The sequence below is a fragment of the Camelus bactrianus genome, chromosome 20 (genome assembly GCF_048773025.1).
Source record: "Camelus bactrianus isolate YW-2024 breed Bactrian camel chromosome 20, ASM4877302v1, whole genome shotgun sequence".
NCBI classification, from domain to species: domain Eukaryota; kingdom Metazoa; phylum Chordata; class Mammalia; order Artiodactyla; family Camelidae; genus Camelus; species Camelus bactrianus.
Window position 1 is genome coordinate 36,295,182 of NC_133558.1, and position 27,957 is coordinate 36,323,138.

Consider the following 27,957-nt stretch of genomic DNA (forward strand, 5'->3'; position numbering starts at 1 on the left):
TGTTGAATGGCAGACGCAAAACAGATGTTCCCTTAACCTCTTCAAGCTAATTGCTAAGCCTTAGATGCTGAAAAAGTTCTAATGCTTAAAAACAAAACAAAACAAAACCCTTATTTACAGCCTGGAGTCCTTTTTTGATCACAACAAATGGGTTTCTCAAAGACATAGGGAACAGTGACGGAATTTTATCTAAAGGACACAGAGATAAGAATTTTGTTTGCATTCTCATTCTACTTAACAGTGCATCTGTGAACAAGCACACACACAAAGGGACCCCTGGTACACACTGTGTTTTGAATGTATAAACAGAAAGAAAGGAAACTCACTTCCTGAAGTCACTGAATGAAGCTGAGGGGGACCATTAATAAAAATCAGCACACAATTCTTCAGTGAGAGAAGGGACGTTATCTGTAACACTGCAGACACACCAGCGAGTTCAAACAACTGAGCGACCAGAGCAGCCAGTGCAGGGCAGTGGGACACGTTTCTGGCCAGCCACCTCTACTGGGAAACATCAGAATAGCTGCGTATAGTCTGGTCCCAAGGTAATCCTAATTCTGTTTATCAGATGCTTCGGACTAAAACTAGGATTGCCCTGATTCAGGGTCAACATCTTATTCCTCACAGCTGGGGACCCTGGCGAGAGGCAGCTTTGGCTGGAATCACACAGACTGAAGGTGCTATTACCAGCTGCAAAGCTTCCTTCTTCTCTTTGGCCCTTGTTTGGGGTTGCTTAACGATGTTTTCAATGGAAAAGAAATCGAAAATGAACTTTTGTTCAGCAAGGCTGTTTAGTACAGACACAGTCTAAGATTTGCAGCAGCTTGGGTCCTTGAGACGCATGCCGGCTCACAGGAGAATGAAAATTATTTTGCTTTGCAATATTTTTTCACGATCTCCTTCTTATTTTTCTTGCCCACAGAAATCCCACACAAATGTATTCTAGTCCGTGGCTGGATCATGTTTTTCTGCTCTTAAGAATGTTATAAATGTGCCATGTTACTGGATAGGTTTTCTCTCTTTTTCTTTTTCTTTTTCTTTTTTTTTTTTTTTGTACTTTTATTTTATTCAGCCTAAACTCAATGAAAATTGGATTTACTGCTTTCTGGATTACTCATTTGGATTTCCTGCGTCTCCACACTTGCACTTTCCCTTTAGCTTATTCCTAATACTTACTTGTCCGTAATATTTCTCTATTCTTCTGACTTACAGACCTTCCTTTCCAAGGAAAATAAACGGCTTTCCAAGGAGAAAGTCCGTGTTGAATTTAAAATATTTTCATTTTTTTTCGAAGCATTCTGTCTGCTCTTTGTCACAAAATACAATTTTAAAAATAACCTTGAAATTTGTTTTTTTCTCTTTACCACACACACATGTTTTCTTCAAATGCTTCTCTTTGTGGGCCCTTGCATATTACATTTGTGTTTTCTTTCTTTTACAAAAAAAGTTCCTAAGTTCTTTTCCTTGAAACTTAATGTTTTCCCTGACCAGTCAAAACCAACTTCCTTAAAGCAGGTCTGATTTATCAAGGATTCCAAAGGTGCTAGAGAGAGGATCATAACATACTAATTTTTGTAAAACTCTGGGAGTCCACAGAACATCACTTTATTCTAAAAATGCATTCCTAATCATGGGCACAAATTCCACAATCAATGACAGAACCTCTAGCAGAAAATGCTTTCTAATCCTCAGCCTACAAATGTATTGCATAGTTGCAAGTTGCCTACTGAGTGTAGTGAACAGAATTTAACAGACAGAATATTTCTAAGTGTGGAACAAATCTTTAAAATGACCTTGAAGGATATAATAATAAAATATTTGTCAGTGTTTAAAACAATAAGTAAAAGCATTAAAACTCATGTATTTTAAGGAATTGCCAGAATTTTGCCTACCGAAAACTAATCCTTCTCTGGTTATAAAGAAGTCCTGGGGGGAGGGTATAGCTCAAGAGGTAGAGCCCATGCTTAACATGCACGAGGTGCTGGGTTCAATCCCCAGTGCCTCCTCTAAAGATGAACAAACTTAATTACCCCTTCCCCACCACAATACAGTAATTAAATAACATAATAATAAATAAATAAAATGTTTAAAAAGAAGTCCCAGAAGCCAAATTTCAGCAAGGCTGGAAGACTAGCAGTAAAGAAACGTAATATTTGATCAATGCACGAATGAAAGCAGGAAGAGGTGCACGTGGATTGCAATTTAGGAGTGCTTTGAAAGTGCACACAAAATGGAATATTAACAAACGCTGCTCAGTTGGGTTTAGAAACAGAATGAAAGAAGGGAGATGGCTAGATGTTCCACTTTTGTATTCTCGTTGCATTTGTGGTTTACAAGGGAGATAGCCCCTTCATCTCTGACCTGATTTGGCTTTTGATTTACTAAATTGTGCCGAGGAGGTGCTGTTCAGGTGCTGAAATTATTCTAGCCCCACTGTGTGGTACCGTAAACCGGTCCATAGTCAATCCTGTAGCAGAGCAGTGCAGTCAGACAGCTGCCATCAAGGGCTTTTGTCCCCCTTAAATTCAATTATTTAAAAAGGACTTTTGATGTCTTCATGTATGACTGAAAAATTGTGCCGTATACCAAAAATTGACACAACATTGTGAACTGACTATACCTCAATACAACTGAAAAAAAAAATGTTAAACTGTCGAGATGTGTTAGCCTCAGATTCAAGCACACATTCATATTTTAATGTGATGACTTATCTGAATTCCGATATGTGGCACAGTGCAAACGATGTGGCTTAAATCTAATTTTAATTTTGACGAATAGTTCAAATAGTAAGACAGTTTACAGTTTCTAAGATTCCTCTAGGAATATTAATTGTCTCAAGGAATGGCTATGTGAGCTAAGTCATACGCGTCGCTATTAATTGGTGATACTGAAAAACATGAAATAAATATTTATATATTTTTTAGAAAGGGACTTTGGAGAATCACACTGAATTTCCTGTTACTGTGTCTTTTCCTGCAGAGTATTTGGGATGTTTACCCATACTGAAGACAGAGAGACTGTGTATGCCTGGTTCACATTTTCACACTGGCTTGTATATGCCAACAGTGCTGCGAACCCAATTATTTATAATTTTCTCAGTGGTGAGTTTTCAACTGTTTCTTCGTACAGACCACAATTCTAACCCAGGGGTGAGGGATCGGTGACCACAAGGTTTGAACCCTTGAGCGGTATGAAAAGCTCAGTTTGCGTACAATGAGAATTTTTTTTGCCTAATCTGAGTGATCTTGAGTATTTTTTTTTCCCCTGATGGGATGAAACACATGTTACCTAACTCATCGGAGAAAATCATCTAAGTATTTTTCTCCATAAAATTGAGAAGAAATATCAAAATAGGAGGAAAGTAAAAATTGTGAAAACTAACGCAGAATCTCACTAGTCACACATTAAACTTACAATTTACAATAATATAAAGTAATTTTATCTGACAATGAAACAGCCTTGCTTACATCATTTCTTTGCCAACATGTGCAGCCTAATGGAATTGGAACCTTTCCACTCTTAGGTCTCTGTATTTATGTTTCTCTTCTGGGTAACATCTCTTGGGTTTCTTTCAAGATTTCTCACTGATCGCAAAAAAACTGTATTTCTCCTAAATAACACAGAAGCGAAATGGCACAAACGTGCACACACTGGCAACTGAATTAACCCACCTCTGTCGATGGAATCAATATAAGTGTAAAAATCGTTCAACTTACTATTGTTTTATTTACAAATATTTTAGCCAGAGCAGCTTTTGAATTGTGCTTTAATTAGCTACATCTTTACATTGTCTTCTCCAACTGGTTGGCTGTTTCTTTTTCATTTCTCTCTCCAAATAGATGGTCATTTGATATGAGAGAATAAACAATTCGTTTTATTGCATGTTTCATAAAGTTTGTGCATTTTCCAACTTCATCTTTGGCATTCTGGGTTATATAGGTTATGAAAAAAAAGACGAACAGCCAGTCAGTTAGGCTTTTTAATAACTATCTTTTCCCATCATGGCATATACCTGCTTTATTTCAACTTTCGGTGAATCAGGTGGTGTCTCTGTGAGGTGTGTTTTGTATTCAGCTGTTTCTTTCCCTGCCACATTCAACCCCAGTCTCCAAAATAAAGATGCTTTTAAAACTGCGACAACTGGAGACCACTGCTCGCCTGCTGTTTGAGGCAAGGAGGGGCCGGGTGGAGCTGTGGCTTGGAAAACAGTGGAAAGCACCTGCCACGGGCGTAGGGAAGACTAAAGCCTTGAGCCTCGCACTGAGCAGGGAAACCCTGTTAGAGGGTCATATAGGGAGCGTGTCGGAAGCGGAAACCACAGAGCCAAGTCATGCTATGATGCGGGTAATGAAAACGAATATATGTGTGTCTACGCTTGACTGGGACGTTGAGCTGTACACCAGAGACTGACACGCTGTAACTGACGGTACTTCAATTAAAAAAAAAAAAAAAAAAAGTGAGGCAGGAAGGCAGCTGACAACCACTGAGCACTGGTTTTAATCACTCAGTAGCCCAGTTTGGTAAGTAAAGCTTTAGAGGGAAGAAGTGATCCTCAACACTGTCATTTGCCCTTCGAGCCTTAAAAGGTGAGTGTTCCATCTTTATACCTCTCCAGTTTCACGTCAATAATTGAAAGACAAGGAAAAACTTCTAAGGGTGTTTATTTTTCTTCCTTTCTTTCTTTCTTTTTTTTTTTTTTTGTGATGCCTTACTCAGATTACGCAACTTCAGAAATGTTCAAGCTGATTAATGTGTTTTTCTAAGGAGTCTGTTGAACTGATTGTGTCAACAGAACCGTTTCTTCCGAGTACAGCGCGGGGGTCATTTCCATCCGGTTTTGGCTGCGCACAGCGTAGGTGTCCCCGTGTTCGAAGTAATTAGCTGTCTCTGGGCCCAGCGCTGTGGTGCTCGCTCTCGCCGTTATTTATCACCAGGCAGTTAAACCAGTGATACTGTAAACTTTACTATAGTTCTCACTAGACTGAAAATACCCGGCATGCATAAATATTTGAGGTTTGCCTCTAAAAAGAGTGAGACAAACCTCAGGCGTGAAAAGCAGCCTCGCTCTTCTCCGGAACCGCCTCATGGTCTCGGGCGTGGACCAGGCTCCCAGGCACGCAATTTCCTCTCCCTGTTTCCCCCACCGTTGCCAGAGGTGGCGTCTCACTGTAAATGAGGCTCAAGGGAGCCCCCTCAGGGGTCCCCTGTTCGTGATGGGTTAAAACATATTAACACAGAATTCTTCCTTTCCTTCTCCCTGGTTTGCCAGGAAAATTTCGAGAGGAATTTAAAGCTGCGTTTTCTTGCTGTTGCCTTGGGGTTCACCACCGCCAGGAGGACCGGCTAGCGCGGGGGCGCACCAGCACCGAGAGCCGAAAGTCTCTGACCACCCAGGTCAGCAACTTTGATAACATATCCAAACTGTCCGAACACGTCGTGCTGACCAGCATAAGCACCGTCCCAGCCGCCAACGGCGTGGGGCCGCCCCCAAACTGGTAGATGGTTTATTCCGCTGACAAGGATGCCTGAATACAACTATTCTTTTTTTAAATCTCTGTACACAGAAATTTTATTATCCTAATGACCAGAAGTTGAAATTACTTTGGGGATCCTTTTTTTTTTTTTTTTAAAGAAAATTATCTATGGCTCTTTGGAAATAAAGTCAGTTTGAAATCATTTCTTACCTTTTGATTTAAATATGTAAGAAGTTTAACCTCCACCTGAATTTATTTGCAGGCTGTTTCGCTGTTAGTTTCATGTCTGATGATTTGTGTCAGTTAAATGCTGGAACGTTTCCAATTCTAATTAATTAATTAATCTCACCTTCAAATTGGTTGGTAAAAGTTATCAAAACTTACCCATTGGTTTTCTTTTGGCTGTGAAAAGAAGTAGCAATGAATAACTCTGGATTAGCAAGAGATGTGTTAGTTGACTTTATAGTTTTAAAAAAAAATCATTTTTTTTTCAGTGTCATTATGTTGTGACATCTGAGAATATATTTATATACAAAGTAGCATATTATATTGGAAAACTCAAAAGCTATCTTTCAAAATATATAAACATATATACTATTAAACTTTATTTTCCATTAATTTTCTAACTCATTGACATAATTTTCTTAGGTTTGTAACCTTACCATTGTTAACATTTCTTATCTCATCCTGTGGCCCGGAAGAGACTGTATTTATAGAAAAATTTTGGAGTAACTGCAAATATATAATTTCCATCTCTAAGGAAAGATTTCAACATTTAAGAATAAGAGAAAATTACATTATTGTGTTCTTTTCACCAATAAAAATGAAGTTGTTGGCCTTGCTAGATTAAACTGAGTGCAATTTACATATAAAAGGAGCTGTGGACTACCAAATCATACTAGGGTCCCATACTAGACCTGTTAATGTGATGGAGATTTGATGGTAAATATTTGCATTTACTTAAATTTTGTAAACACTTATCAAACACCTACCAGAACACCCATTGTGCTAGGTGCTAGGGCAGGAGGTAGGAGTAGGTGTGAGCGTGCCTTCAAGAGACCTCAGTCCACCAAGGGACGCGTGTTGGTAGAAGCTGCAGGGCAGCAAGGCATTCTGGGTGATGATTCAGACATACACGGAACAAGAGCAACCAGTGATGGTGGTCCTCGCCCTGACATGGGCAGCAAGGTTGCACTTCTTTGTTTCTATTTAATGACAGTGACTCTGCTAATGTTAGTGAATTCTACCTGGGCCTGTGGCTAAAGCCCAGGGGATCAGGAGACTGGAGGGGCTTGCCCTTAACTCACATAAAAATGAGGAGGCATGTAGTGTATTTTGTACAAATGTAAGATCCGGGATTCAGAGCACTGACTATTTTAAATTTGCTTCTCTGCAAAATTAATCTGATTCAAATATTCACTTTAAAATTACATTAAAAGTAAAAGAGATGCTGGTGGAAAATTGCTTTTCTTTTCATATTATAGTAGCAGGCATTCTCATTTTATGGAAACAAAAGATACAGGGAATATTTGAAAAAGATTTTCACAGAACATAAAAATCAGCTTGCTCTTTTCTTACTTTTTTTCAACTCATCACTTTCGGAAAGAATATAATCAAATTATCCACAAATGGTTTTCATGTCTTAGAATTTGGAATTACCTTGTGCTTTCTACTACTCAAAGCAAAAACCACCCTTGTATATGAGGGTTATTGAAATTATATTGCTAATTATCAGAATGATATCCATGAAAGCAAAGCATTGTAACTCGCTCCTTTCTCCCCTTTGCACAGTGGGGAACCTTTTGTCTTATTTATGCTGCATGAAAGGAGAAGAGAAATTTTCAGATTGCAATGGAACCTGGCACTTTCGTTTGAAGATAACTTCAAAGAATATTGATAAGATGCCTTAATAGCTAAGTAGAATCTCAGCATAAGAGCTAAATTTTTTAGATCCTAATATATCTAGTTATTTGTCATTTAAGAAGGAGGGAGATTGAGAGAGAGAGAGAGAGGGCAAGAAAGTGACAGCCAGAGGTGGAGAGAGAAAGGCTCAGACAGGGGAATAGTTGTCCTTTTGTACTAAGAGCAGACTCAGGTCAGAATCCCTTTGCTCTAAATCAGTGATTCTCAAAGCATGGTTCCTAACCCATCGACTTTTGCATCTCAGCATCCCCTGAGAACTTCTTAGACATGCAGATATCACCCTGTCCCAGATCTGCTGAATCATAAACTTGGGCGGTGGTACCCAGCAATCTGTGTGCTAACCAGCCCTACAGGTGATTCTGAAGGGCCTTCAAATTTGAGAACCACTGCTCCGGACGCCACCACCTGGCACCTCTTGATGACCCCCTGAGAAATAAAGTATTTCACTGCCAGGCACCTCCAACAGGGACCACCGTCATCACTACTGTCAACCTGACGGGAGGTCTGGAAGAGAAGGCTGAGTGTCCATGCTGAAAGTCACTCAGAGTCATCTCACTCAAAGAGTTGATGGTTTATGAAATGGTAGCCACTGTGTCCCACGTGCAGCGTGACACAGGACTGGATGTGACGCACTGGCATTCTGTATGGTTACCCGGATGAGTTGAGTTTCTAACGAAAACTTGCAAATCTCCAATTTAATTTCCACTTCCTCGAGTCTAGTGTATAGAAGCAGACCATGTCTAAGAATGAGCATTGGCTGGAAGGAGAACGCAGACCAACACACAGCAGTACTGGCGAGGAACATGGGAACGGAAGAGCAGGCTGTGCGCACGGCTCTCAGCTCATTGATAACAGGAATCCTCCTAAAAGGTCCGGATTTGGTGCCACTACCTTGATGGGACAAATGGGAGAGAGACAGGTGTTCCCAAACCTGGCCAGTCTTATGGAGCAAAGAGTCAGCTACTTACCTCATTATGTGCTAATAACACAAATGAGAAGACTTCTGAAAGGCGTGTGTTATGGCTGTTTTATGCGGCGCATAGAATGTGTCGCTCTCTCGTTTTGCTGTACTTCAAAGATTTGACATAAACTGTCATGAATGTGACTGAAGCTTTGTGATCAGTAAGAATGTGATCATTTCTATCTAATAGAGGATCCACTTGAACTTCGTTATTTCTGAATGTCTACAAACCTAAGACTACACTGATGTTCAAATTCATTCATTCTTGGCAAAACGATGACTGCATTTCTGAGGAAAATGACTTCTAAAGTCTCCAAGGTTTGGAGCATTTCTTGGATATTAAATAACTGTTATAACTCATTGATCAGTTCATTGCAAAAGTCTTAGGCACAACAATATTGAATTTTACTCCCGGTGTACATTGTTTTAATGAAGATACAGGTAAATGTGTTTATAGAATGTAATCTGAATATACAGAAAGCTGAATGACAATGTCAGAATGACAAACCTCAAAGATGTTTTGGACACAAATTGTGAGGAGGGCTATTACGATCTTAATACTAGTGTAATAATAGATGTTTTGCACTTGATATTATGAATCATAAAGATAATTATTTCCAAAAAGCTGGGCAGTCATTGTAATTTAGAAAGCTTTTTCATGTCCAGTTAATTTTACAACAGAAGACTTTTCTACTTGCTGCAAGTTGCAATTCAAAAAGAGCAAATTCTACTAGGTCATGTGCAATTAGTTTTCAAGTGGCATGAAGCAAAGCCGTAGGTCCTTTTTAGAGACAATATATGTAATCAGAGAAAATACTGCTAATTTAAGTCTATTCTCTCACCTTATGTACACAGAAAATGAAGGACAAAGGCATGGAAAACACTGTTATCACCCCAAATTCAAAGGGGATTGTTTTCTAGAGAACTATTGCAATTAAAGAGGGGGCAAAAAAAAAAACCCCTCCTACCGGCCACGTATTCCTATGAGCTCAAAGCTCTTTATAAGCTCTGGAATTAGAATGCCTTGTAAGTTTGTCACAAAATGTGTTTCTATAATTGTTGTATCCTGCGTGTGTAACATCCGGTCACTTGTTCAATGGTTCTTTTTATACATTTCAAGTTCTTTATGCCTGATTCACTGTGTCTTCATGAAGTTTCTTATCAAATCCAATGTGATTGGACACCAGCTACTGTGAAGGATGCTGGTGGTGCAGTTTTTAAGTAAAAACCGTATTGAGAATTCTACCATCACATTCACACTGGCCTCTATTGTATGAAGAATCTCGTTGTTCATTAGATAAGTTGGAAACTCACTCATAACTAGTGTCAAATCGTTGCAGTTAAGGATTGAATTAAGTAAGCCCTCTGGTGCAGTGCTTAATGACCAAAATATTTTTCCCAATAAGTTTATATAACCAGGGATAATCATGGCATAAAAGGGTTCTAATGTTGTTTCTAAGAGCAGATTCTGTAATAAAGATGGTTAGAATTCATACAGAAATATTTCATAAAAAGCTATGTACAACTGCATACATATAACATTAAATTCTGGAGCTTTTATTTGAGTTAAGAGATTTAATCTTGTTTTAACTTAGAGGAAATGATGACCATGTGATTTCAATTTGTTATTAGACTAGTAAGTATGGTATTTACATAAATAAGTCATTGCTTTCTTGGTCATGATATCAAAAGTTTTTAGGAATATTGTAAGTGCATTGATACATTTAAAAATGTCTATTTTCTGCTTTTCATTTACTGAAATGATTCTGATAAATTACAGAATCAACTGCCACGGATTTTAATTTAAAAATCCATTTTTATTTCAGCGCTGTTTATTCTAACTTTTATCGAAATGGAGCCAAAGTAACGGGAAGGTCAATACTCGACTCTTTCCAGGGAAATGAGATTCAAATGTGAGCTGGTTTCTAAGATTACATAAGACTCCCAGGCTAAAATCCCCCCCAAAAAGACCAGCTACTTTAGCAGTGAGGATGTTTGCTTTAAGTAATCCATTGTCACAGACTAGGTACTTGGCCAAACCTCCTCCCAGGGCCCGCCCTGAAGAAAGGTCACCCAGCTTCATGGTCAGTGGCCAGGGATGGGTGGAAGTTCTCAAAGCACCCTTTGGCCGTGACCTGGAGGCTTACACTGCTGTCTTACTCTGCAGCTGTAGTCCCTCCCCCAGTCCCACCCCCACCCCCCAGGCAGGGCAGACCACCCTCCACAGCCTGTGTTTCCTGACAGAGCTCCCCGGACTTCTTCAGTCCAGTCCCAGCTAGTAGGTAGCTAAGGTCTGACTCGTTGTCTTGAGTCATCTCCTGAGCCGAGCCAGTGGCAAATGGCTAATTTGGGAACCAACAAGGCAGAGCTCAGGGAAAACGGAAAACATGCTTAACATTTTTACATAATCAAATTTATCATGTTACACCTCCCCCAAATCTCATTTTTGTTCTGTGATATCTATGTTTGTCTGTGGTCTTCTGGATCTGGGTGAGCTCTCTTTTCAAGCCCAGTGAGTTTGCTGCCTCAACTTAGAAGGGATCCCAAAGTCAAGGCTCTTAGGACAAAGCTATAGCAGGACGTGCACTTGAGGGAGTTGTTGCTCATACCACCTTGGAAATAGAACATCTATTCAATTCTGTCCATAGGTCTGGCCTCCATGCAATAGCAGAGAAGTAAAACTCAGCTGCAAACAACAACATGGTTGCTTATTATGTAAGCAGTTCCTAATGAACTCCACAATGTTTGAGTTAAGTGAATTCTCAAAGGGAGAATGATACACAAAAAATATTTGTGGGACTAGGGAATCCTTAAGAGCACATGGCAGCACAGAGCTTAATTTACTGCAGATGTGACACTAGAACATCTCCAGAAAGAGTGACGCTGCCCTTCCCAGGGACGCGGATTTGAAAGCTCTCCTGACACAGTCTGAGTGGACAGCGTGGAACTTGTTTAATGAAGCTGTGTCTGGATCATGCAGAATACCCATTAAGAAAAGGGGAAAATGATCATTTTAGATTATCATCAACACATACAACACTCGTATGCAACTGAGTGGCATAAACAGTAGATCTTGTCTTAGAGGAAAGGATGACCTTGTGATTTTAAATTTATTGCTAGACTAGTAAACATGGTATTTACATAATTAATGGATTTTTTTCTTGGTCATTATATTTAAAACTTTTAAGACTATTTTAAGCTCAATGATAAATTTAAGAATATATATTATATATATTATATACATATATCTTTTTTTCTGTATATGTACAACTAACCCTTGAACAACACGGGTTTGAACCACACAGGTTCACTTATACTAGGATATTTTCAATAGCAAATACTACATTTGTGGATACAGATGACCCACTATAAAGTTATATGTGGATTTTTGACTGCATAGGGGTGGGCTCCCCCAACTCCAATATTGTACAGAGATCAACAGTATATAAATATATAGCTAGCTAGCTAGCTAGCTAGCTAGCTAGCTAGATAGATAGATAGATAGATAGATAGATGATAGATAATCTCATTGAGTTAGTCTGAGAGTATCTCACAGAGTATATTAATTTCATACCCCAGTCTTCTAAAGACTTCTCGTCTTCATTTAGTTTACTCCTCTCTTAAATTATATCTTTCAGTTTGGTGGCTAGCTTCCCTCACTCTTTTAGAAATATCTAGGTTTCATGTTTCTCCTATTTCAAACAGCATTTTACCTAAGACCATTACTTTTTAAAATCCTTTCCTCCTTTCTATCTTTGATTCTTTTCTTTCTTTTCTTTCTGTTTATCATTTATCTGTTTGTTTGTTGATTGACTTTACAGGCACTCATGCTTACAGCAATCTGGGACAACTGAAAGGGGACGTCTATAAACTACTGATCTCCTCTAAAATTCCTGGTAAATAATTAATGAGCCTCTAAGGTCCCTGATGCCACAGACCTGCTCTGTGTCACTTACTGCCCTATCCCCGGCTCAGAATAGTGCCTGCCACAAAGAAGTCACTTGATAAATATCTCCTGAATGAATGCATTAATAACAATTGCATAGAAGTTCTTTCCCAAGCTCATACTTTTGTCCCATTTTGTCCCAGTTCTCTCCATGTGCCCTCTGGAGCTCCTCTTCCACTGTGAGTCATCAATGCCTTATGTTCTCAGGGTCGACACCACTCATGCCTTTTTTTCACCCAAAACCACGCTAATTCCCGTTCTCCTACAACCATGGAAGTGGGGGGTGGGGAGCACCAGGGCTCTCCTTTGCACCAATCCTAAGCAGGGATCATGACTCTTCCACCCAGCAGGGAAACCTAGCCCCCTTGAGGGCTTCACCACGGTTGACCTCTCTCCATCATCCACCCCTTGACCGCTCTTCACTCATATCCATTAGCACCTGGATCTGTGAGGGTGATGCACCCAGGAAGTGCATTCACATTTCCTTATTCTCATTAACGCGCAGGGCTTTGATTCTCTTCTTCCTCAAACCACTCTTGGAGTTTTGCATCATGTGGATCCTAGATGCCACCTTGCACCTCATTACCTCCTACAATGACAATGGATCTTCCACCGAAATGCAAAACTCTCTCCTGAGCCAACAGCTCCTTATCCATCCTTTAATCTCATGCTTATGTTCCCACTACAACCTCCCTCCTCAACCCAAGTGACTAGTGGATTCTTTAGCCTTTTATTTTAGCCCAGTTCCTCGGTCCTATCTGGGACCTCCTTCCAACCCAGAGAAAGATGAGATCACCAAGTGGTATTGCCATCATTAGGAATTAAAAAAAAATTCTTACTTTTTCTCTGATGAAGATCATGACAGTTTTCAGCAGTGAAAATAAATGAGCCCAGCAAGGCGTAAAACTTGACTGAGTTAGCACATTGGCAGGTGGAGCCAGCCTCTCCTGCCTTCCCCGGGAATGCACTCTGCAGACGCACATCTCCAGGTGGAAAGTCGGCCCCGGCATTCGCTACATCACTTTCTTTACCCCGTGTCTGCAACCACGAGCCCTTATTTGCTTTTTTTTCCCTTGCGTCAGAAGCTGTTCTGAAAATAATTTCATTACTTAAAAATCCTTATTAGGACCGTATAACTTTGCTTAATTTGATCTTGTGACTCCTCCACAACGCTTACTTCTCATTGTCTGATCTTCACTTTTAACTGTGTGTGTTTGGCGGGGGGGCAGAAGTAGGTCAGCTCCTTTTTCTTCTTGGCTAGCTATTAAGAATTTCCATATTTATTCGTCTTTTGAAAATAGCAGATTGCCCATTCCAAACGCAGCTGCCGCTGACACTCTTGCTTTACCAATCCTGTGTTTTGTTCCTTCCGCGGAGCTGTTATTAATAGCGGAATTTACCTGACTGTCCTCTGCATCGTGACAAGGCGCGTGAGCACCTTTCATCCAATTATAAAGCTAATCATGTTGCATTTTTTTTTTCCTATTCTAAGAGGAGTATTCTCCATACACTTTGTCAAAATGTTTTGACTTTTAAGGATCAACTTAATTAATTAAAATATTTTTTATTAGAAAACTGCACCTTTCTCTTTACAAAGTATGCAGTCCTCTCTTGCACCTAAGTTCTACTAATTCTCAAATCCCAGCTTCCTCATGTGAAAATACAGTCTAGGTCTTTAAGATGTATCTTTAGGATGTATCTGTAAGGAAGCATCTACAAACCTGTTTTTCGTTGTTCGTTTTACTTTGTTTTACAGATTTTACTGAATCTGAGTATTTAGCTTCAATTACTACCCCATGGTTGTTATACTCCTGCTGTTGAAAGGGGCCATTTCCTCCTTATCTTCTTGACCTTAAACGCTGCCCTTACAATGACTTATTTTGCAAATAAGTGGAAGGGAGTGAGATCGTGGCGTTCAGAAGATTGAAAAAGACAAAACAGTTTCCCCATCCCATGAGCAGAAATCCATGGTTCAGAAACTAACAGCATTCTAGTATTCTGGTGGGAGATTTTTTTTTTCATGGAAATCACTCATCAACAACTTACATGCAGGTTAAAAGCAGCCCTAATCACAACTTGTTCAGGAGCCAGAACCATCTCCCCATTCCTATCAAAGCCTGCAAGTGAGTCTGCTCTGATGTTTATCCTGGCTCTGAAACTGAACATTTTCTCAAAAGTCAGGATCTGTTCAGTAGTCCCCCGACAAGATTTTCCAATGGAATGACACATGAGTGAGTTCTGCCCGTCTTCCTTTAAACATTTGAAGAATTTAGCTTAATACACATTTAAAGGTAATAGAATATAGGATCCCTTTGCCTGTTACAGAGCGCAGAATAAAAGCCCATATTTTACACACATGTGGCAAAATTATGTTGCTATTAGAAGAAGCCAGAATATATCACTGAAATAGCTTTCTGACTACCAGCAACTAAAAAGGCCTTAAATACAGTATTTTAGATAAATATCATTGCTTTTTTTATCTATGCCCCAGCAAAGCCATCAACCAATAGTTGTACAATTGGGTGTTCCTGCCCTAAGATTTTAGTTAGTGTGAGGCATAGTCAGCCACACAGCAAGAGTTATCATCCAATCACGTTAGTGTTCATTTTTCAAGCAGGTGGTCCAGGAGGGAATATCAAGGCAGTGATGCTTAAAGCCGGGCATTCTGTGAATGATTCACTGGGGTGTTTTTAAATGGCTGCAGAATTTGATTACACTTTGTTTCCAGGCTAAAATTATTATGGGACAAGCTTTCATGTCAGGGACCCCCAACCCATCTGGGCTTCAGAATCCCCTGGGATCCTTGCTAAAAATGCACATCCCTGGTGGCATCACAATATATCATTTTAGTTGGATGAGGCTCAGTGATTCAGATTCAGCTGGTCTAGACTGGCATTTTGTGGCAGGAAAATGGAGGCGTGTGAGGGTGGCCAAGTCCCAGGTCTCGGGTGAGTCTCTGGGACACGCCTCGCCAAGTGAGGGTCCTTGGCTTCGTGTAGGAAAGAATTCAGGAGCAGATCATAGAAAAGTGAAAGTAGATTTATTCAGGGAGACACACAGGCCATAGACAGATTGCAGGCCATCTTGGAAGGCCAGAGAGGCAGCCCTGGGAGACGGGGTCGTCTTGGAAAGTGGGAGTGGCTTAGGAGATACTCATTCCATACGTAGGTTGAGGGCCATCTCAAAAGGTGAGAAAGGGGGGCCCCAGAGCATGGGTTTGTCTAGGAGAGTGAGATGGGCCATGTTAATTTTTGCAGACCAAGTAATTTCGTATGCTAACAAATGAGGATTATTCCAACTGTTTTGGGGAAAGGGCGGGGATCCAGGAATTGGGCCACCACCCACTTTGTGGCCTTTTCTGGCCAGCCTGGGAACCGTCATAGCAGTGGTGGGCATGTCATTTAGCAGCTGGTGTATTACAATGAGCATATAATGAGGCCCAAGGTCTACTGGAAGTTGGATCTTCCACCATCTTGATTCTAACCAGTTTATGTCTTATCCTCAATGGCTGTGTCATTCCTTCAATGGTTGTGCCCTGCCCTCTTCCCTCCTGTCTCCAAATTTAACCACTGACTTATTGCCTGGGCCCTGAAGGGATCAACTGTTCACTTCTTTGTTTTAGCACCAAATCTATGATCTCCTGAGGAGATTATTTTGTGATCTGTACTCCTCTCTGCCTGGAATGGGCAGCATCTTATTCACATCATTATCCTTTCTGGCTTCCTATTTGCAAAAGTGTTAACACAATCCCAGTTTCATGAGAGTTAAAGCACACGGTGTTCTTTTCTGGTTCACGTAGCCGCATTCCAGGCTCTTACCAAGATTTACAGGTTACAAATCTTCAACTAACAATATTGGATAACAAAAAAGTTATAAGCCAAAGCAAAACTCATTCTGTCACCTCCAGACAGTGTCGTTTTGGATTTAATCTAAATACACTCTAAATATACTATAAACAGCCTTTCAGAAATGAACTGGAAATAATTAGAAGAACTTATAGAACTCACTCCTGTCCTTTGCACAGTAAGTCTTATGACAAGAATCAGTATCTTTATAGCTGTCAGATATGCAGTTGTTTTTTTAAAATCCAGTTAAATTAAAATCCATCTTTAATGTATCCCCAGGTGGGGCTGTGTTCTCTGATTTCATTGTGTGTGTAATAAATTGTAGATTTGGGTCTTTTGATGTAGGCACTTTCTTCCCTATTAGCACATAAGTTATCTGAAGGCAAGAACTGAGCTATAATCATAAGATTTGTGTGCCAGCCCTTACACCGGCCACAGGGCCTCATGAGATACACACATCCAATAAACCTTCATCACCCAAGTCAGTGGATGAAGGACTCCTAGCCCATGTTGTACCTCATTTCACGCAATTCCACCAAGTGTTAGGAGCAACACGAGACAATGGTCATGCAGGAAATAACACGGTGTTTACTGCCGCTGGAAACACTGTGCTAAGAAGGGACACACAGTTGAAAAGGAGTCCCCGCCCACAGGAAGCTCACCCTTCCGTGAGGAAGAAAGTAAATAAACTTTAAAACAATTCCCTTTTCGGTGCTAGCTATGAGACAGGATGAAACATTGTCTCTCTCTCTCTCTAGAGAAAAGTGGCTTTGGAAGGAGGAGGATTTGCTGGCGGTTGAAGGCAGAGCTGAGGATGGCGTTCTGGGCAGACGGCACCCACCCACCACGGAGGAGGGCTCGTGGAACAACATGCCCCACCTCAGCAAATTGCACATAATTTACAGGGAAATGGGCGCCCGTGGCAAGAAATGACATTCAATGGGTGGGAAGGAGTGGATCATTAAAGACTTTAATAATATTCAAGGAGACATGAAACTCGTGTTATGCAACGGAGAACAAGTCAGGAATTCTATCCGGAGGAGTCATGTGATTAGACTGGGGTTCTGGAGAGGGTATTAATAGCCCTGTGGCTGGGGAATTTAAGAACCAGACATTGTAAGTCTAGTTCTGGTAGATTTTTAGGGAACTAGTCAACCTGAAGAAAAACAATTGGATCTACACCAAGGCGGTGGCAATGGGGCTGGGAAATAAACATTAGATTTAATATCTGGATGAAGATGTGGGGGACACAGAGGCCACATGAATGTTTAATTCTATTTACGATGGACCCGAGCCGCCATCCACTTTATAGAGGTGGTGCTGTCACCAGTAGCCGCGATGCCTTAAATGCGCGTGTGAACGTGTCCTCCCCGTCTTAAAATGCCCCTTCTGACCGTGTTTATGGGTGAGGCAAAATTAGGTAGAGATTCACTCCGTGAGCTCTGTTCTTACTCTTTTACCCCCAATCAATGACCCCCACCCCTCCTTCTGACCTATGTTGCCTCAGGCACCCAAACACTGACGCTAATTTGCTGGTCTTACGGCCAAGACTCTGCCAGCACCTGGACCGCCGCGGCTTGCTTGGTCAGTTCCTCCCTGACTTGCCATGGCCTTGCTCTGCAGCATGCTCACTGAGGGTTCCCGTCTCTCCCCTCACTTTGCCGGTGTGCGTCTGTGAGGGTGGGCGTGTCTTCTAGAGGGGAGGCCACGTTGTCTCTTCATGTGATTGGAATATCCAACAGCGTTTTCCATCCAAACCCATCCCAGGCCCAAGTCGTAGAGGCCCTTTTGTGGTCCAGCTTACACCTGGGCTGCTCTTCCCAGGGGGTCACCCTGCTGCCGATTGAAATTCAACATCTCATTTCAACCCCTCAGTCCTGAAGGCTCTCAGACCTTCTTGAAATTCCTGCGTTGGCAAGAGCAGAAGTCTGTGAGTCACAAATCTGGAGTGGGTCAAACCAAAGCAAGATATTTTGGGACATTTTAAAGAGCCCAGGAGAATATTATCCAGCAAGATAACAAAAAAAAATTACTTAAACTAAAATGATAATTAAACTAAGATCTAAAAACAGAAGAGAATAAGGATGAGAAGGAATGGGCTGAGTAATAAAATAGAAAATGCATTTGTACAATACACCTTCCTCTCACCAAAAACAAACAAACAAAGAAACAAACAAACCTTCAACATAATAAAGGCCACGTATGACAGACCCGTAAGTCTCAGTCAGTGGTGAAAGGTTAAAAGCCTTTCCTCTAAGGTCAAGAACAAAACAAGGATGCCCACCCTCACTACTCTTATTCCACATAGTACTGGAATTTCTAGCCAGAGCAACCAGGCAAGATAAAGAAGATGTGGTACACACACACAGACACACACACACACAGACACACACACACACACACACACACACACACACACACACAGACACACACACACACACACACACACACACACACACACACACACACACTGAAATATTATTCGTCCACGAGAAAGAAGGAAATCCTGCCATTGGCAATGACATGGACGGACCTTGCGCGTATTACGCTAAGTGAATAAATCAGACAGGGAAAGACAAATGCTGTACTGTATCACTTATACATGGGATCTAAATAACCCAAACTCATAGAAACAGAGAAGAGAAGAGTGGTATTTGCTAGGATTGGGAGATGAGGGAATCGTGGCAATGTCGGTCAAAATGTACAAACTTGCAAATAAAAAATAAATAAGGTCTGGAGAGCTAGTTCACAGTCTAGTGATTATAGTAAAAAAAAAAAAAAAGAAAAGAATACTGTGTTGTATACTTAAAAATTGTTAAAAGACTAGATTTTAAATGTTCTCAACACAAGAAATAATAGTTATGTGAAGTAATAGTGATGTGAGCTTATGCTGTAATAGTAATCATATTACAGCATGTAAATATCAAATCAATGCTTGTACACTTTACATTTACACAAAGTTATATGTCAAATATATCTCAATAAAAAGACTATATTAGCGAAAGGTAATATAAACATTTAAAAAGCTTGATAAAATGCAAACTATCAGACAACACTAACATTTATTACCGAAAGTAATACATCAAACAAAAATGAGAATATATGCATGTGTATACATTTACAACATACATGTGTATACTATATTTTGTATCCTACAAAATGAAGTGTAAGTGATCCTCTTGAGAGGTTGGAACATTTGAAATAATTGATACTATCTTTGGCTGCTCAGAGCTGTAAAGCCAGGAGAGATAGGAGAAGCCAATTTAATAATAATTTAATAATATGAGATATAAATGGAAGCAGTCTTATACAGCAGTTATGAACATAAAGTATGCAGTTAGACTAGTTTTGTGGTGAAAAACGTGGGAAGTTACTTACCTTTATAATATTAAAAGAGTAACATTTTCTACAGCATAGGGTTGTTCTGAGGGTGAAATGACTCACTACATATAAAACTCTCAGATACAAACTACTGTATATAAAATAGATGAACAGCAAGTTCATACTGTAGAGCACAGGGAGCTGTATTCAATATCTTGCAGTAACCTATAACGGAAAAGAATACGGAAAGGAATCTATGTATGTACATGCATGACTGAGGCATGAAATTGACACATTGTAACTGACTATACTTCAATAAAAAAATAAAAATGAAAACAAACAAAACAAAAAACCACTCAGTACCACTGCTGGTCTATGGTACATGCTAAATACATATTAGCCTAAAAACTTAAGACACGTGCTCTTAAATAAATACTTGATTTAGAATAAAATTAAAACTGAAATGACATTACTAATTCAAAAATAGTAAAAAAAAAAAAAGAGAGAAGACTTGAAAAGCAAAGCATAGACAATACCTATATGTATAAAAATGGAGTATTACATTATTACATATTAAAAATGATGAAAATAAACTAATTTTTGAATTTTAGAAGTTAAATGTCAGAGGAATTAAATTAGGAAATAGGAGAGATTTGGGTTAGAAGCCGAACACCGTTTCTGCTGATAGGAGAGAGTTGTGAAAAGGTAGATCTTAGAAAAGTGGTTAATTTTGCAAGAACCTCCTTTAAGAATGGAGATTGGTTTTTGAGAGCACTGACTGCTTGAAGGCCTGGATAAAACGGGTGCGACAGACTGAGTTGTGACTCCCCAAAAAAGATATGCTGAAGTCCTAGCCCCGAGCAACCTAATTTGGACATAGGGTCTTTGCAGAAACAGTCAAATTAGGGTGGATCCTACATCCAATATGAGTGGAGTCCTTATTCAAAAGGGAAAACTTGGGGACTTGGAGACAACACACACAAGGGCACTGACAATGTAGGTGAAGGCAGAGACGCAGTGATGCTTCAACAAGCCAAGGAATGCCAGGGGTAGCAGGCAGGGCGCCCAGAGCTGGGAAACATGCATGAAACAGACTCTGCCTCAGAGCCCTCAAAAGGAGCCAGCCCCACCTGCACCTTGATCTCGGACTTCTGGCCTCCAGAACTGTGAGATACTACATTGCTGTTCTTCTAAGCCACCCAGTTTGTGGTACATAGTTACGGAAGTCCCAGGAATCTGGTACGAAGGATGATCGCCCTAGATTTGGAGATCTTTCTCCCGTAAGATTCAGGAGTTCAGTTACCTACAGAGAAAGACTCACAGACATATAGAACAAAATTATGGTTACCAGGGGGAAAAGGGGGTGGGAAGGGGTAAATTGGGAATTTGAAATTTGGATCTCTTGGGGAGTGATGGAAATGTGAGCTATCTTGATTGTGGTGGTGGTTTCATGGGTGTAGACATCTATCTAAATTCATCCAAATTCATCCAAATTCATCCAATTCATCTGAAATATGTGTAGTTACTGTACAGGAATCATACCATAATAAAGGTGTTAAAAATTCAGTAGTTCAGAAGCAGAGATTATTTGACACATTTAGTGCATTTAAGAATAACAAGGAGAAGGCATTTGAGGGTATCAAACAGTGTGAAAAAATTCCTTACAATAAGCTTCAGGATGGCAGGCAAGGAACTGAAGCCAAGAGAAGAGTGAGAATAAGAAAATCATAGGGGACTGGGGAGCATACTGATGTATAAGAAAATACTTAGAAGGAGGAACAAGATTTGGAAAGAAAGGAGCCTGGTGTGCTTGGAGGTGTGGCAAATTGTTCTCTTTCAAAGATGCATCAATATATTTCCGTACCCACATGCTATTCTTTTTTTTTCAATGCTACCTGGATGGTCCTCCATCAGGAGATGCGGATCTATGTCTCCTTCCCTTGAAACGAAGCAGAACTTTGTAATTCCCTGGACCAATAGGATGCAGTGAAGGTATGCTGTGTGATTTCAGAGGCTGACTCATGAGAGGCAATAATGGCTTCCATCTAACTGTCTCGGGACATGTGCTGTGGGGGCCCCGAAGGCATTTGTAAGAAGCCCAGCTATCCTGAAGTTGTTTTGCTGGTGAGACCATGGGGAAAAACTACATAGAGACAGAAGCTGAATTCAAGAAATCCCAGCTTTTCAAGGCTTCCCAGTTGAGGTACCAGACAAGTGATGAAGAGGCTTTCGAGACTGTCCTTCCTGAGATAATGATCTGATTGCAACCTCAGGAAACTCCTGGGCCAGAAGCACCGAGCCAAGCTATCCCCAAATTCCAGACCCACAGGAACAGCGAGAAATAGTAATTATTGTTGTTTTAAGACACTAAATTTTGGGGTGATTTTTACATAACAATAGAAAAAGTGGTAAACATGAAGAAAAATGTCAAGTATGAGAAAATGAGAGAAAATAAAAGGACAGGAAACTAATACTCTGTAGAAAAAGGCAATGAAATGGCCTCCAAAGGCAAGTTGGCTTTGAGCATTCCCGTGGACAAAGGGCCACATTACATGGATGCTTCCGGTTCACATACCATCAGTCCCAGGCTCTATTTGTAGTCATTCAACTATAAGGAAAACATGAGCTGGAAATAAACTGTATATCAACAAAGAAGTTGAGTATATTTGGAAATCTCTAGTAGGAGGGAAAGAAAATCTGTTGGAAAAGTTTTTATGATGATTTCATTAATTAGACAAAGTCTTTTTTCAGGAAGGAATTAGAGGAAAAGTGAAGATAAGATGATCTGTTTGAAATGACATATTAACATTGTATAAACATATTTATACAATGGAATACTACTCAGCTATAAAAAAGAGTAAAATAATGCCATTTGCATCAACATGGATGGACCTAGAGATGGTCATTCTAAGTGAAGTAAGCCAGAAAGAGAAAGAAAAAGCCATAGGTTATCACTTATACACAGAATCAAAAACAGAAAAAAAGAGGAGACTAATGAACTCATCTACAAAACAGAAACAGATTCGCAGACATAGTCAACAATCTTATGGTTACTGGGGGAAAGGGGTGGGAAGGGATAAATTTGGGAGCTTGAGATTTGCAAATGTTAACCACTATATATAAAAGTAAATTAAAAAAACAAATTTCTTCTGTATAGCACAGGGAACTATAGTCAATATTTTGTAATAACCTTTAATGAAAAAGAATATGCAAATGAATATATGTATATATGTGCATGACTGGGACATTGTCCTGTACACCAGAAATTGACACATTGTAACTGACTATACTTCAATCAAAAAAAAAGATATGTTAACAGTTCCAGTAAAAGCAGGAGACAGATGTAGAATATGGGTGAGAAAAAAATCATTAGAAACAACACCACCAGGAGAGGAGAAAGCTAGCTTCTGTGGGGTGCTTCTAATTTAGAGACAGAGAACTAAAGGAAACAGCCGAAGTTACATTACAGATGTGACCCACAAGCTCATTTGATTTTTATTTGCAGTCAGGAAAAGTGCTTTAGGGTAGAACAAATATAATCTAATATCTCCAATATCTCTCCCTTGACCTCACATCCTTCTCCAGATAAGGTCCCAATTTTCTGTTTCTCTTTATAGCCAATTTCCTTGAAAGACAAAATACCTATTATCAAAAATTACCCTGCTTTCGATTTATCCTGAATCCATTCAACCTAGATTTTTGCTCCCCCAATCCTCCCCACAGATAATTCTCTTATTATCACCACTTATGCCTTCCACATTGTTAAATCAGTACTCTGTCCTCATTTTACCTGAGTTATTAGTAATTGATTATATGTAACCCTCAAAGATATTCTGGACCAAGGCAACAAAGGAAATGTCACAAAAAAGTGATTCACAACATGAGCATTCTCAAGTGTCTAGGAAAATTCTGACCTATGTGGGGAGGCTTTGACACAGTTTAGTATTCTAGATGAAGGGAAAAGAATGGATACATGCTACTATATGTAAAATAGATAAATGACAAGGACCTATCGTATAGCACAGGGAACCATATTCAATTTATTATAATGACATATAATGGAAAAGAATCTGAAAAATAATATATATACATATAACTGAATCCACTTTGCTATACACCTGAAACTAACATTATAAATCAAACCTATTTCAATTTTAAAAAATAGAAAAAAAAAACCCACCTTTTTCCTGTTTGTGCAGAGTATGTATCATTTCTTAGTATCTGGCTCCTGGGCTTTCCTGGAAGCATAATATCTGAGCTCAGTACACTCAGGAGAAGATAATTGAATTTGGACATAATTAGGAAAGTTCGCAGCTCAGGAAAGATTGGTGAGGAAACGATGACTTAGGAAACTGACTTGAATCAGTGATGCTCTTCGGAAGCAAGAGCGGAAGCCGAAGCCTTATTCTGGGCAGTTACTGTTAAGAAGGTGGTGGGAGTAAACACGTCTGTTTTTCTTCCAGGTGAGCAGCCCCGAGGTGTCCACCATGATGGTCTTCATTTTCTTCGGTAAGTGACTGATGCTTCGGGTTTATAGTACCCCAGTTCTTCATGCACCGAATGCTGTCCCATGTACTGAACTGTCAGGTAAGCTAACAGAGCCTGATAATATAAAATCCTAATTACAAATTTATGCTTGAACATGGCTTATTCACCTACTTTTACTCATTAGTAACTATGGAAAATGCACAATGTGAGACTTGCATTCAACTCTCAGGTTGCTTCTGGTTTTTTTTTTTTTATAGAATCATCCAATCACTCTGAGTAATTTATGAAGATGTACAGAATTTACAAATATACTAGAGCCTTTTAGAAATGAAACCTTCCAGTACCTATTTACAAGTTATAATATGACAAATTATGAATCGTTATCTATTTTTCTTTGAAATTAAATTAAAATGAGATTAATTGAAATCATTCAGTTTCCCTGATTTTTAGGTGTTCCTATTTATTAAGTAGGAGTCAGTTAGTCGAGTAACACAACACTACAACAAATGCTTCACATTTTAGTCCATTTTTGTGACCTAGAGATAAGTGTGAATTTATCTCTCTTGTGTTGGGTAGAGCGAATGTATTGTAAGATGCTAGTAAAAAAGAATTTGTTTATACTTAGAGCCTATGAAGATCTACGTGCTATGTGTGTTATTAAAGAAGCTATTATATTTTCATCAGCATTTTGTAGAATCTGTAAATTGAATTCAGAAAAAAGGATAGCTGTAATTATAGCTCGATATTAATAATCCACTCATTAAAACGAAGCCTGTGTATTTTCTGCTTTCTCTGTGCTAATAGACGCTGATGAATAAAGGCGTAACTGTGGGCAAGAAAACAAAGAAGGATATTTTGAATTATGATGAACAGAAAAAGAGAATCAAAATAAATCTAGTCAAAGAAAATTAAGGCAAGGAAAGGAATCTTTTTATATAATTTCAGGTTTGGGGGGGTTTAAAATAATAGTTATTTAACATTCCAAAATTTTGCTCCTTGTGCTTATTTCTAATAATATTTCCTTATTTCTATTAAGGAGAATTCTAGGAGAATTAAATTTTTGTAGGTCAGACAGCAATATAGCAAAGCACACAAAATACATTGCAGCTTCATTATGGCCCTCGTTGAAAAGACAACGGTGCCCTCTTGTTTTCAACTTTCACTTCTAAATTAACCTCGACACTAGGTTGCATGATGGAAGGAAATCGTATCTAACACGATCGGGGCCAGAACTGTGCTATTCGTGAGGTTTAACCAGTATTTCCCATAGTGCATTCTTCAGAATATTTGTTCAGCATCATTTAAACAGGCCTGGTGATGTAGGAAAGTTCTGTAGCCAAAGAAACGTGAGACACAGTCAGTCTTTAAATAGGAGCATTTAATATCCTAATGAGCCTTCTGCATCTTTAAGAAGGTGATAAAATGTGTAACATTCTCCATCTTATTTAGTTTAAAATAGAAGCTGTGTTTCACTTACCATTTCAGGAGGAACTTGAAAACCCCTGGCTTAAGTACATTTAAATACACAAATCATAGTCAGGAATGGATAAGATTTGGAAAGCTAAAGTTATTTTGCTTCTTCTGGGCCAAATCATTAAGTTGGTTTTCCTAAGTGACTCAGTTATTTCATCTGAGTAGAAAGTGTGGGAAGTCCTGTAAAAGAAACAATCAAGTTGGTGGTTCAACCTAAAATTTTAAATACGAAAGAAAATAAAATTCACTGGGGAAGGATAACATGCAGCAATCACTCATGATCATCGCACTGATATCAGTGAGGCTCTGATGATCTCCCCAAGAGAGCATCACTTAGAAGTGTCTTGAGGGAGCTATTCACAAGATGTAATGGTCACTGGCAAATAAAATTCCAGTTGTTTCTTAAACTTCTGACCTAAAAATCCCTACTTTGGGATCTTTGGTGAGCTGTATGCAAGCAAGTAACCCTGGGCCAGAATCCAGGTGGCTCTCTTTTTCTTCCTCTAGGCTCGCTAACCTAGAGCAAGGGCTTGGCTAGATGAGGTTGCCCGTGAACACACTGAAAAAAACCCAGAACGCTGATATGTCAATTTCCACTCCAGTCCTCAGCAAGAAAAATGTGACCAAGCTACACCCACGGGGCTAATCGCCAGAGGCACTGGTCCAGCCAGTAGCACATACGATCCAATCAGTTGTCAAGGATTCTCCTTAGGAGAAGAGATTTGGAAAGAGGTAACTTTTTTTTTTCAAAAAGATGTTACTGGCTTTACTTGAAGCCTATAACTCTGTGTTGTGACAGGGGATTCATAATTAACCTCGTTTAAAAAAAATCAAATAATTTGGCTGATTACGACATAGCTGGAGGTCTCCTGATTTTAGTTAGCATGCTGTCCCTATAACTCGATTGTAATTTCCATATTTTTCTATGGATTGCTTAAGCAAGAGTCAGTTTGTATACCTGCAGCATCTGTCTGAGTCCTTAGTACACTGTACTGGCTTAACATTGCTACTTTCTTGATACGTTTAGAAACCTTGCTGGAGACTTTTCCACCCAAAATAACTTGTAAATATCTGGAAGGTGTTATTTTTATTGGGCATTCCTAGTTATTTATGTATACCTCATTCATAAACAACTATTCAAGGTGGTGTAAGTCAACATGCATTTATTGGATATCTATAATGCATCACTGTATTGATGATGGGGATACAATTCTGAATTACCCCTAATGCCTGCTGAGTAAAACCCTAGAACCCAGTGTAAAGACAAACACAGAAATACACACTTTTGTTACAGAGCGATAAATGCTGTGGTTGGAAGTACCCAAGATTGTAGTGAAACAGCTAAGAGGTATTAAATTCCATTTAGGTGTAGGAAAAGGGGTATTGAATTAGGACAAGTTTCCATCAAATAGGTAGTTATTGTGTTGAATCTTAAAGGACAAAATAAGAGGGTTATTCCAGAGTAAGAAAAAAAAAAAAAAGGAACCCCTGCTGGGTGTCCGTACAGTAAAGGTTCAGAGATACGAGCATGGAGCATTTGAGAAACTGTAAATGCTTGAGGACCTCCGGATTGCACACGGTGGAGAATGTGAGAGTCATGATATGAGGAACCATCCACAGGATGGGGCAGAGACACGGCAGGACTAGAATGGTAGATTAGCAGGTATAAAGAATTTATCTGAATAAGATGGAACTGGAGGCAGACTGACTAACTGATGGGTTGATCAGATAGTCAAAATAGGAGTCAATGAGCTATGCCAGAGTGTGGATGGGAGAGGGAAGCTGAGGCTAGGATAGGAGCCCACCATGAATCCAAGGTTCCTAGTTTGGGTGCCGCTGTGAACGGTGGAATTACTGATGAAGCAGATGGTCCAGCAGGGGGCGGTGATGAGGAAGACAATGCTAATGATAGGATTGTCTGGAAGTGTGTCTGGAACATCCAGGTGGGGGTAACAGCACCTCTAATTGGAAAATAATGGGACTGAATGAGACATATGAGAATCATCAGTCTAGAGATTTTAGTTAAAACCACGAAGACGTGGAATCGTCCACAGAGAACGCGTGAAATGAGAAATGAGAGAAGTCTGAGGGCAGAACACAAGCCACAAATATACTTTCACAGAATCATCAGAGGATCCTGGGGTGGAGTCTAACCAGGGGCGGAAAACATCAAATGAGCAAGTGACAAGAGCATAAGAAGAGGGGGTGGCCAAAGGGGAAAGATTTCAAGAACAAAATGACAACAGAATGCCCAGCGATAAAAGGAGGCAGGAGGAAGTCTTCAACCTGTCAAACTTGACTTTGTGAAGATGAGTAGGAAATTTCAAACAGCAGTTTCAATGGCGCAATAGTAATAAAAATAAAGTACACGCTGAAAAATGAATAGTAAGGAAGAGGGAGCAAATATAGGCTCTTTATTTCAGAATCTTACATAAGAGACGCAGAGCTCCACAGTGAGAGGAGAGGTTACAGTCCACGTCCAGCCTGGTAATGATTTTATCCCATTTGATGTTTCATTATTCTGCT

General features: G+C 39.7%; 2 protein-coding genes across 2 annotated transcripts in view; both read left to right on the forward strand.

Moving 5' to 3' along the window:
• Window positions 1–7,893, forward strand: part of HCRTR2 (hypocretin receptor 2) — an 83,835-nt gene extending 75,942 nt beyond the window's left edge. The window contains exons 6-8 of the mRNA XM_074347945.1: window positions 2,980–3,101; window positions 5,270–5,495; window positions 7,851–7,893. Coding sequence (XP_074204046.1) covers window positions 2,980–3,101; window positions 5,270–5,495; window positions 7,851–7,893 — 391 coding nt within the window. The remainder of the gene's footprint in view (window positions 1–2,979; window positions 3,102–5,269; window positions 5,496–7,850) is intronic.
• Window positions 7,894–23,957: 16,064 nt separating this feature from the next.
• Window positions 23,958–27,957, forward strand: part of GFRAL (GDNF family receptor alpha like) — a 53,777-nt gene continuing 49,777 nt past the window's right edge. Inside the window, exon 1 of the mRNA XM_010973912.3 lies at window positions 23,958–23,979. Within this exon, the coding sequence (XP_010972214.2) occupies window positions 23,958–23,979 (22 nt within the window). The remainder of the gene's footprint in view (window positions 23,980–27,957) is intronic.